Source organism: Scyliorhinus torazame, chromosome 11 (assembly GCF_047496885.1).
Source record: "Scyliorhinus torazame isolate Kashiwa2021f chromosome 11, sScyTor2.1, whole genome shotgun sequence".
NCBI lineage: Eukaryota > Metazoa > Chordata > Chondrichthyes > Carcharhiniformes > Scyliorhinidae > Scyliorhinus > Scyliorhinus torazame.
The window spans coordinates 178876734-178889333 of record NC_092717.1 but is presented as its reverse complement, the minus strand read 5'-3'; the positions used below and the strand labels follow the sequence as shown (position 1 = coordinate 178889333).

Sequence of the window (12600 nt, the reverse complement as noted above, 5' to 3'; positions counted from 1 at the left end):
ACCTAAACACATACTTTGGTTCAATCTTCACGCAGGCGGACACAAATAATGTACCAGAAATGTTGGAGAACACAGGGTTTAGTAAGAGGGAGGAACTGAAGGATATCAGTATTAGTAGGGAAATTGATGGAATTGAAAGCTGATAAATCTTCAGGGCCTGATAATCTACATCCCAGAGTACTTGAGGAAGTGGCCCTGGAAATAATGGATGCATTGTCGGTTATCTCCAAGATTCTACAGACTCTGGAACAGTTCCTACAGATTGGAGGGTAGCTAACGTAACCCCACTATTTAAAGAGAGGTAGAGGGTGTCATGATATGCAGACATGCACATAATGAGATACAGACAGGCAGCTAATGTGCACAGAGAACAGGACATAACCAATCAGCAGGCAGAACACTTGGGGGTGGTTTCCTACTAGAAAAGGCACGAGGCACTCACACTCCGCCTCTTTCCACGAGGGATATCTACAGAGTGAGTCCGGTGCATATATCACGTAACGCATATAGCACGTGGCTAACAGCTAGTCTGGTTCAGTCAGACAGCGAGATCACACTTAGGTTAGCAGAGAGTTGAACTCACAGTGAACGGTGCTAACTGTGTGACAGGTTCAATGAATCAAATTGAATTAACTTCAAGGTCTGGAGTCTATTTCAGTCATAGCTGCATCCAGTTGCAGCCCGTGTTATCTCAGTGTGCTTAACACGACAGAGGGAAAACAAGGAATTACAGACCAGTCAGCCTGACGTCGGTAGTGGGGAAAATGCTAGAGTCCCTTATAAAAGATTTACCAGCAGAAAACAGTGGCAGGACCGGACAGTCAGCATGGATTTACAACAGGCAAACATGGTGACAAATCTACTGGAATTCTTCGAAGATGTGATGAGTAAACTTGGGGGGGGGGGCAGTGGATGAGGTTTATTTACAAAGGCTTCTGACAAGGTCCTACATAAGAGATTAGCGTGTAAAATTAAAACGCAAGAGATTGGGATAGTGCACCGAAACGGATAGAAATCTGGCTGTCAGATAGGACACAGAGTAGGAATTAATGGGTCTTTTTCAAAATGGCAGGCAGTGACTAGTGGGGTACCACAGGGATCGGTGCTGAACCCCAGCTATTCACAATATGTATTAATGATTTATATGAGGAAACTAAATGTAATATCTCCAAATTTGCAGATGACACAAGCTGGGTGGGAGGGCGAGCTGTGAGGAGGATGCAGAGATGTTTCAATATGATTTGGCCAAGTTGAGTGAATGTGCAAATGTATGGCAGATGCAGTATAATGTGGATAAATGAGAGGTTATCCACTTTGGTAGCAAAAATAGGAAGGCAGATTATCGGAATTGCTACAGATTGAAGGAGTGGTGTAGCCACCTGGGTTGGCCACTTCCCGACTTAAAATGGAGAACCGTAAAGACTGAAGGGAAATTCAGCCAACACAGGCAAAGGCTAGCAAATACAGAAATCATGTGTATTGAAACCTGTAAGAAACCAGACAGCACTGAAACCAGCAGCCATCTGCACAGTAATGAGCAATTCCAATTGCAACAGTTAAGGTGAAGAAAGCCAAGTCAGACTCCTCGGCGCCAGCAGGAGCCAAGACAAAGGAAGGCCAACGGACATTTAGCCCAGCGATCAGGGAACAACTTCAGTATTGGAGAAATCGATCCAAATGATCGGAACGCAGACCAATAATTTGGAACCAGGTACGGGGTCCGCCCCGAAGGATGGGAAGCTCCAGGGGACTATGAAGTAAAGCCCCCAAGTTCAAATCGTCCTTCTTGACAGGGTCACTCAGCAACGAGAAGCAACCCGAGAGTGAACTGTCCAGCGGCCACCAACCAAGTAAGTCTCAAGTCAACGCTCGCTACGAGATAGGCGCTCCTAGTTACCAGTCCATACCAGCTTTTGAATCCGGCAGACACAGGACCTGAACGAAAGGCCATTTGTTCCCCTGACCTGGTGAGCCAGTCCGAAGCTAAGTATAGGCCTTTTAGTGATATGAATAGTCTAGAAAGTAGAGTTTGTGCATGAGTAGCGATTTACTGTGTATAATAAATGTGTTTTGATCTGAATCTTACTAATTGGTGTGTTGAGTTATTGATCATTACTTGAACTTGAACCTCGTGGCGGTATCAATGATACCTGGCGACTCTAGAGCAAAGGTTAAACAAACAGAGCAAATTACGAATTAAGAGCCAACCAAAAGTTAGCAACAGGGGAATGTGCAACAAGACTAGAGTGCCCTTGTACACCAATCGCTGAAAGTAAGTATGCAGGTGCAGCAGACGGTAAATAAGGGAAATGGTATGCTGGCCTTCATAGCGAGAGGATTAGAGTACAGGAGCAGGGATGTCTTACTGCAATTATACAGGGCCTTGGTGAGACCACACCTGGAATATTGTGTGCAGTTTTCATCTCCTTATCTGAGGAAGGATGCTCTTGCTCGGGAGGGAGTGCAGTGAAGGGTTACCAGACTGATTCTTGGGATGGCAGGATTGATGTACAAAGAGAGGTTGAGTTGGTTAGGATTATATTCGCTGGAGTTCAGAAGAATAAGGGGGGGTGCTCATAGAAACCTACAAGATTCTAACAGGACTAGACTGGGGTAGATGCAGGAAGGATATCCCCGAAGGTTGGGGGAGTCCAGAACCAGAGGTCACAGTCTACGGATATGGGGTAAACCATATAGGACTGAGATAAGGAGAAATTTCTTCACCCAGCTTGGTGAGCATATGGAATTCGCTATCACAGACGCAGTTGAGGCTAAAACATTGTATGTTTTCAAGCAGGAGTTAGATATAGCTTTTAGGGTAAAAGGGAACAAAGGATATGGGGGGGAAAGCGGGAACAGGATACGGAGTTGGATGATCAGCCATGATCATAATAAATTGCGGAGCAGACTCGATGGGCCCAATGGCATACTCCTGCTCCTATTTTCTATGTTTAAGTACTGAATCAATCAATTAGGTCCTGTTCCTTGATTTGATGCTGAAGTGAAGTCACTGTTGTGATGTAGAACATACAGTAGCCAAATTGCACTCAGCAACGTCCCACAAATAGCAATGTGATGATGACCAGCTAATCTGCTATGTTGGGTGATAGATAAATACTGGCCACAATAGCAGGGAGAACTCACCAGCTCTTCTTCAAAATAGTACCAGGGGATCTTTCATGTGCACCCAAGACAGGCTCAATGTATTATCTGGAAGACCAGTGCAGCACTCCCTCATTAAATCACTGTGGTGTCAGTCTAGATGTTGTTCTTAAGGTCGTGAAGTAGGGCTTAGACCCAAGGTGGCTCAGAGGTGACAGCACCACCACCGAGTCATTTCTGACACCTTAAAGTAATAAATCTATAAATCTGCATTTCTCTCTATGTTACATTATTAAACACACTATACAACACAATGGAAGCACTAAAGTAAGGTATAATTGTACTGCTGAAAGTTCACTTGAAAGCGAAAAACAAAGTTTAAAAATTGGGGATCGCTAACATCCTGGTCACCAAAATGTTTTGGAAATTCATGACGAACATACTGGGAATCATCAAGAACATTTGTGCTAGAGACGAATAAATTGCTTTGGCTTTTGACAATATCATTTAATTTGAAGAATCAACGTCCTCATTAAAATAAACTGTTTAACATTTTTATTTGTGGTAGCGAAAGGGGAAGCAAACAAATCAAAATAACTTCAGTTTAACTGTCGAGATGCTGATCTCAATAATGTAAGAATATCTCTTCGAACACAAGAAAACTGTGCTATGTTCTACAGTGTAGATGGGCTTTAGAGTGGTTTCACAGGTCGGCGCAACATCGAGAGCCGAAGGGCCTGTACTGCACTGTAATGTTCTATGTTCTAACTGTGAATAAGTTCCCAGTCTCCTTAATACTCTAAGCTCCCATGGAAGTTTCTGAATGTATTTTGAACAACTCTGAAGATTTTCACTATATTTCCCTGCTTCAGTTAAAGAAATTATCCGGATCCATTTGCTTAATCAAGGATTAGATTAACTATGCCTTTTAATATCTACCCCCACTTTTCAGTTCTATGAAGTGGAATTAGATACATCTCACAATGTTCTCGTCAGCAGCAATAATTCTACTGATTTCACAGGTTGATTATTGCAGAATGTTTTTAAACTTTTAAATAAAATATATAAATGATTAAAATACCAGCTATTGTACAGTTGCGCTCTGTGACTACTTACTTACAAAATGATTTCTCTCCCTCTTCAGGCCATGCAGGTCTTAGAAAGAAATCAAGTCATATGTTCAACATAACGTACATAATCAACCACCAGAGGGCACCCAAACTTATTTGGGTGGGTTAATCTTTAGTTCTCAATCTCTGCATTTCTACAGCTTTGGCCTAGTTGACATCAGTGCCCACACCGGTTCCTGATCTTTCAAATAACATGACAGGTAAGTGGTAGGCTTCGAGCAAGAATAAAAAGACCTCCTACTCACTTTCTGGGAGCTAACTGAATTGGACTGAATCAGCAATTCAATGTAAAGGTCATGTAGCTGATTAGCAGGAACATCTGATTTTACGTTTAGTCAATTGAAGTGTTAAATAACATAAAATTAACACAGCCGAGGAAAGAAGAAAAAAAGCACACTCACCCAAAAACCCAACACTGTGTCCCTACTCTTTTACACTGAGCATCAGTGAGATAAGCATAATACTGCCTGTAAAAAAAAAACATTGAACGATTACTTTATTCCCAAGAGTTCCACAAAATGCAAAGTACACATCACATCCATTTTTGCAAGTTAACCATCAACTTGTTATCAAAGGGACTGTTGAATGGCAAGTCAACACCAAATAACTCATGAGCATAAAGGAGCAGATTCTAGAGTGAGTTTTACTGCACAGAGAGAGGCTCTTCAGCCCATCGTGTCGTGCCCATCAAGCACCTACCCACTCTCATCCCATTTTCTAGCACTTGGTTCATAGCCTTGTATGCAATGGCAGAGAGTTCCATATTCCCACCATCCTCTGGGTGAAAACGTTGTTCCTCGCATCCCCTCTCAACTTCCTGCCCATTACCTTAAATCTATCCCCCCTGGTTATTGACCCCTCCACTAAGGGGAAATGTTTCTTCCTATCCACGCTATGTATGCCCCTCATAATTTTATACACCTCAATCAGGTCTCCCCTCCCAGCCTTCTCTGCTCCCAGAAAAACAACCCCAGCCTATCCAATCTCTCTTCATAGCCGAAACGCTCCAGCCCAGGAAACATCCTGGTGAATCTCCTCTGCTCCCTCTCCAGCGCAATCATATTCTTCCTATAGTGTGGGGACCAGAACTGCACACAGTACTCCAGCTGTGGGCTAATCAGTGTTTTACGTCACTCCATCATAACCTCTCTGCTTTTATATTCTATGCCTCGACTAATAAAGGCAAGTATCCCATAGGCCTTCTTAATCACCTATCTATCTTTCCTGCTGCCTTCAGGGATCATGGACGTGACCCCAAGGTCCCTCTAATCCTCTGTGCTTCCTCGGTGTATTCCCTTGCCTTGTTAGTCTTCTCAAAATGCATCACCTCAACACTTTTCAGGGTTAAATTCCATTTGCCAGTGTTCTGTCGATCTAACCAGCCTGACTATAATGTCCTGTAATCGAAGGCTTTTCTCACTATTTACCACACTGCCAGCTTTTTCACCATCTACAAAATTACTGAGCATACCATCTACATTCATGTCCAAAACATTTGTGTACACTACAAACAGCAAGGGCCCCAGCAGCGATCCCTGCGGAATGCCACAGGAAAAAAGGTTTCAGTACCAAAACCAGTTTTTGATCCAATCGAACAAATTGCCCTGGATTCCATGGGTTCCTATCTTCTTGACCAGTCCCCCATCCGAGAAAGTCTGACTGATGTCCATGTAGCCTGCATCAACTGCACTACCCTCGTCTACACAGTTACCTCTTCGAAAAAGTCAGTCAAATTTGTAAGACATGATCTCTCTTTGACAAAGCCATGCTGATTATCCTTGATTAATTCTTGCCTCCCCAAGTGGAGATTAATTCTGTCCATCAGAATTTTTTTCAATAGTTTCCCTCCCATCAGTTAGCCTCATTGGCCTGTAATTTCCTGGTTTGTCTCCATCACCTTTCTTGAATAATGGCATCATAAAAAAGGGAGCCTTTGCAATCGCTTGCCTCCCACAGCAACTTTGGAAACATCTCATCTGGGCCTGGGTGTTTATCCATTTTTAGGCTTGTTAAAACTATTAATACCTCTTCCCTCTCAATGTTAATTTGTTCATATGCATCACAGTCCTCCTCCCTGCTTTCTATACCTACATCATCCTTCTCCATAGTGAACTTCACCAACGTCTTCCCGCTCAACTCACAGATTGCCACGGAGGCCTTTAATGGGCCCTACTCTTTCCCTGGTCATCCACTTGCCCTTAATATACTTCGAAAACACCTTTGGATTTTCTTTTATTTTACCCACCGGTGTATTTTCATGTTCCCTCTTCACTCTCCTAAGTAGCACCCTGTGCTTTCTGTACTCCTCTAGGGCTTCTGCTGTTTTGAGCCCTTGGTATCTGCCATAAGCCTCCCTTTTTTTCCTTATCCTGTTCAACGGCTATCCATAATCAGAATTTTCTATCTAACACAGTGCTAAGAATAATGTTCTTCCAACTTTGATTATGAATAGAATAGTTGACGCATGACTCTCGGTTCAACAGGCTACCTCGTGATCCAGCAAACAATTGGGAATTGAGATAGAAGAGGAAAGGAGTGTCCAGTTGGGCAAAGTTCAAGTTCATCTACAACCTGCTGCAAGATAAGCAATTGAACAACATGAAGGATTGCAAAGTCAGGGGCAGTAGTGGGCAGGTAGAACTGGTGTCATCCACAATATCTAGGAACTGATTCCCTGGTTATGGATGAATACTGCATTTATTTATTTATTTTTAATGGAAAAAAGGCTGGGGCGCTGACAGTGATTGAGGCAGGGGCAGAGGGGAGGAAACACCAGTGTTGAAGCTGTGCTGGTTTTGAGAAAGAGTCACCCAGACTCGAAATGTTAGCTCCCTTTTCTCTCCACAGAAGCAGTCAGACCTGTTGAGATTGTCCAGTATTTTCTATTTTTGTGCTGGCTAGACTTGGATGGGCAACAATGGAGGTGTGCGAGGACAATGCTGAGGAGGCAGATCCCATAATCAAATGTTTCAGTTAAAAGAGGCAGTATGTACCATAGTTACAGAGGATGTCACTGGTGACTGTAATGAGAGTTTTGTGAATAGGGAAATAGGAGTGGGGATTTCAGGAGAAACAGTCAGAAAGCTAGCCTTTGACGCTTAGCCACGAATCACAGAATTGTTGCATCACAGGAGACCGCTCGAACAGTCATGTCCCCGAATGAGCAATGCGCCCAATGCCATTCCCCTCGTCTTCTCCCTGCAGTCCTGTACATTCCTTTTCAGATAATAATCCAATTCCCTCTTCAATGCCTTGACAGACGAGTTCTCCACTCCATTCTCAGGCAGCACATTGCAGATCTTAACCATTCGCTGCGTGAAAACGTTTTTCCTCACGTCTCCGTTGCTTCTTTTGCAAATTATCTTCAATCTGTGCCCTCTCATTCTTGATCCATCCACCATGGGGAAAAAATATTTTCCCCAATCTACTCTGTCCAGATCCTTCATGAGTTTGAACACCTCTATAAAATCTCCTCTCAATGTTCTCCAAGGAAAACAGTTCCAACTTCGTCATAAAGGTCGACAGCACAGAAAAGGCCTTTCGGTCCATTGCATCTGTGCCATCAAAAACAACCGCCCAAGTATTCTAATCCCATTTTCCAGCACTTGGCCCATAGCCTTGTATGCCTTGACATTGCAAATGCAAATCTAAATACTTCTTACTTCTCCAATCTATGCTGCTGAAGTTTCTCATCCCTGGAAACATTAGGGTGAATCTTTTCCACAGAATCCTTACAGTGCAAAAGGAGGCCATGAGGCCCAGCAAGTCTGCACCGGCCCTCCGAAAGTTCATCCTGCCTAAGCCAACTCCACTGCCCTATCCCCAAATAACACCTAACCTGCACATCTTTGGACTGTGGGAGGAAGCTTGAGACGCCGGAGGAAATCCACACAAACACGGGGAGAACGTGCAAACTCCACTCACAGTCATCCAAGGCTGGAATCGAACCCGGATCCCTGGTGCTGTGAAGCAGTGGTGCTAACAGCAGGGAATCGAGAGATCGGGGCACCATTTAAAAATGAAGGTGTTTGATAGCGGGACCATTGTAACGCTAAGGAAACACCCCACTAAACCCGCCCACAACGGGACTGTTTTTTCCTGGTTAAATCACATCCAAAGTCAATTGACAAGAAAGTCAAGGTATAGGGGAGTAGTTGAGGCCACAATCAAATCAGCCATGATCTTATTAAATAGTGGAACAGATGCAAGAGCGCAAATGGCCTAAACTCCTGCTCCTAATTCATACGTTAAATGTACTTTTTGCTGATGTCACCATCATCAATAATGCACCGTTACCTTTGTAAGGTTCTCTGTTCCTTCAGGACACACTGTCCTCACTTTTAACCTAACCGGTACTCTGTTTTACAACCTCGTCATTTTTCTTACTGCTTTTTTGACTTGGCAAAATATAATAGGGAATAAGGAAATTGCAGACACTTTAAACAAAAACTACGGCTGGAATTTTTCAACCCTTCAGACCAGTAGGATTTTTTTGTCCCGCCAACATGAACGGGGATTTCAACGGTTTGCCGCACCACCGCAGATTCCCCTGTACCGTGGGGCTGGAAAATTATGGCCCATGTGTGTGTCTTCACAGAAGATAAAGAAAACATTCTGGAACCTGTGGGGAATCAAGATTCTAATGAGAACGTAAATTAATTCTTATTGGTAATGAAAGAGAAATTAATGAGTCTGAAAACTGACACATTCTCTGGATCTGGTGGTCTGAACTGAAGGGTTTTAGAGGAGAAAACGCGAGGTCATAACTGCACATTTAGAAAATCATAATAGGATTAGCCTGCGTCAACATGGAAGGGAAATGGTGTTTGACAAGGGGAACTACAAGGGCAACTAGTGGATGTGGTATTTGGATTTTCAAAGCGCATTCAATAAGGTGCCATACAAGAGGTTATTACACAAAATTTGTGCTCATGGCATGGCGGCAATGTATTCACATGGATTGAGAATTAATTACTGACAGGAAGCAAAGAGTCAAAATAAATGGGCCATTGTTTTAGGGGTTGGCAGGCTGTAATCAACAGGGTATCACAAGGATAAATACTTGGGTCTCAACTCTTTTCAATATGCATCAATAAGATGGATGAAGGAAATAAGTGTAGGTTGCCAAGTTTGCTGACACTAAAAACTTAGGTCGGAAAATAAGCTGCGAGGGAGACTCAGGAGGCATATGGGCAGGTCAAGTGAGCAGACAAGAACATGGCCAATGGAATGTAACATGTGGAAGTGTGAGCTTATTTGCTTTGAGTATATTTTAAATAATGATAGGTTGGGAAATGTTGCTATTCCGAGGGACTTGGGCATCTTTGTACACGAATTACAGAAAGCGAACATGTAGATACAGCAAGTTTTAGTTGGCTTTAATTATAAGGAGTCTGAAGTATCAGAGTCAGTCTTACTTCAATCATATAGAGCTCTGAATAGATCACACTTTGAGTACTCTACAAAGTTTTAGTCTCCTTACTCAAGGAAAAGATATATTTGCCTTGGAGGGAGTACAACAAAGGTTCACTAGATTGATTCCTGGGATGAGGGGATTGTCCTACGAGTTATTGTGCAGGGTCTATATTCCCCTAGAATTTAGAAGAATGAGGTGGTGATATAATGGAAACATAGAGAATTCTTAAGGGGCTTGTTAGGGTAGACACAGGGAGAAAGCTACCCCTGGCTGGGAATCTCAAACTTGGGGATCACAGTTTCAGAATAAGTGGTCAACCATTTAGCACTGGGATGATGAAGGTTTTCTGCATTCATAGGAATCTGCATCTTTGGAATTCTCCACAACAGAAAGCTGTGGATGCTCAATCTATTCAAGACAGATTTTTGGTCACTCAAGGAATTAAAGGATATTCAAATACTATAGGAAATGAATAATCGCTTCTTGTCACAAGTAGGCTTCAATGATGTTACTGTGAAAAGCACCTAGTCGCCACATTCCGGTGCCTGTTCGGGGAGGCCGGTACGGGAATTGAACCCGCGCTGCTGATTAATTTCACATTTACTGATATTACATTGGCTTTAGTATGTGCTGGTACTGGTCAGGACCACAAATCTAAATCCACCACAACGGCAACAGGGTAGGTACCATTTGACCCAAAGGTTCACGGTCATAGTGTTGGCTCCATCACTGTGTCAGACAAGAACATGATAGCACTTAATTCTGCCGGCCAGTCTCCAATCCTGCTATCTACTCAGCTCAGCCCAGTTTGGCCTCCACAGCCTTCTGCGGCCAAGAGGTCCACAGATTCACCACCCTCTGGTTGAAGAAATTCCCCCTCATTTCTGTTTTAAAGGATTGTTCCTTTAGTCTGAGGTTGTGTCCCCTGCTTCTAGTTTTTCCTACAAGTGAAAACGCTCTCTCCACGTTCACTCTATCCACTCCTCGCAGTATTCAATAAGATCACCCCTCATCCTTCTAAACTCCAGCGAGTGCAGACCCAGAGTCCTCAACTGTTCCTCATAGAATCCCTGCAGTGCAGACAGAATGAGGCCATTTGGCCCATCAAATCTGAACCCTACCTAGGCTCACGCCCCCCACCCCATCCCTGTAACCCAACCCAACCTTTTGGATACTAAAAGACAATTTGGCATGGCCAATCCACCTAACCTGCTCAACTTTGGGCTGTGGGAAGAAACCGGAGCACCCGGAGGACATCCACGTAGACACAGGGAGAACGTGCAAACTCCCCACAGACAATCATCCAAGGTCAGAATCGAACCTGGGTTGCTGGTGCTGTGAGGCAGCAATGCTAACCACTGTGCTTTATGAGTTCTACTTTTAAATATGGCGAGACACAAAGTGGAGTAAATCACTAAAGGGACATAAATGAGGTCGAGAATATGTGGAGATAACAGTTAAAAGGCAGAATGAACAAAATAAAGAGTGAGAAATAAACAGGGAAAGAGAGATGGCATGTAAAGATGAAGAGGAAAGGCTAAGAGAAAAAGGTGGAAGACAAGTTGAAAGACAGACGGGAGAACAACAAACTATCAGCAGCAGCCAGAAATCAGAAAATAAACCATTTATTTTTATTCATGAGCAAAATACCACAGCAAATCAACAAGGATGTGTAAATACAAGTGATAAAGTTGCTTTACCGTACAGTTGGAGCTGTGATCACACCAATGAAGAGAATTCTACCGTAACTCAGCACATGGCCCGCTTGAAACACAAAGATGTGTTTCAAGAAAAAGGTGTTCAGTTCAGTCAACTAAATTTAAAAAAAACACAAACGAATGAATTCCAATAATGCTTTAGTTTTCTTAACATTACGAGAAAATGTAAATAATTGCACTGTACTGTGTGGAGATTTTAAAAACAGGTCAAATGTTTCACAACAGAAACATACTTGCATGACTTTTCGCAAGCTTCACCATGGATTGTCTATGGACCACATTACATAACTTGCTAAAATATTCAATAAAAGTGTCCAAGGTTTTCAAATGACAATTGGCAAGATATTTGTATAAGCTCTCTGATCAAATATCGTCGGGGGGGCACAAAACACAACACAAAACCAGTAATGATATAGAATCATAGAATCCCTACAGTGTAGAAGGAAGCCATTCGACCCATCGTGTCCACACTGACCCTCTGAAAGAGCACACTAGACCCACTCCCCCACCCTACCCCTGTAATCCCATATCCCCACCTAACCGTTGGACGCCAAGGGACAATTTAGAATGGCAAATCCACTTAACCTGCACATCTTTGGATTGAGAGAGGAACCAGGAGCACCCAGAGCAGACACGGGGAGAACTCCACACAAGTCACCTAAAGGTTGGAATTGAACCCGGGTACACCGGATAATATCTCATACTACATAAGACAATTCTCAACAACTGAATAATATAACAATAATAAGGAATGATAGAACCTTAGAAGGACAATGAAAAGGGGATGAACTTGCAAAAGAGGCAATAACCACATTTGCAAGAGATGATCTAATCCAATTAGAAACAGTGTAAAGATAGGAACTTCACCATTGAAAACTTAATAGTGTTGAAATCCTCAATTCAAGCTTCTACTTAGAGCCAATTGACTTTTTAAAAAAATAAACATTTTATTGAGGTATTTTTTGGTTTGACAACAACAACAAAATAAACAATGTACATGAATCTATAAACATAGTGCAAAAGCCATCTTCCTCCCTTACAGGTCCCACCTTTATTAACCCCCTACTGTAATCTAAACTAACCCGCCCCCCTTTCTGCTGACGATAATTTTCTGCAAAGAAGTCGACGAACGGTTTCCACCTCCGGGCGAACCCTAACAGTGACCCTCTCAAGGCGAACTTGATTTTCTCCAGACAGAGAAAGTGAGCCATGTCCGATAGCCAGGTCACCGTCT

The 12600-nt window shown here is 43.0% G+C and overlaps 1 protein-coding gene across 5 annotated transcripts in view; it reads right to left on the bottom strand.

The window, feature by feature from the left end:
* The window catches only part of LOC140385682 (phosphatidylserine synthase 1-like), a 68346-nt gene that overhangs the window by 24909 nt on the left and 30837 nt on the right, over nucleotides 1-12600 (bottom strand). For all 5 annotated transcript variants that reach the window (XR_011933417.1, XR_011933418.1, XM_072468085.1 and 2 more), the window contains exons 8-9: nucleotides 11349-11461; nucleotides 4634-4699 (exon numbers count right to left, since the gene is read on the bottom strand). Coding sequence is in view for 3 of the 5 variants with exons in the window: in XM_072468085.1 (XP_072324186.1) it covers nucleotides 4634-4699; nucleotides 11349-11461 (179 nt within the window). In the remaining 2 variants the exon portion in view is untranslated. The remainder of the gene's footprint in view (nucleotides 1-4633; nucleotides 4700-11348; nucleotides 11462-12600) is intronic.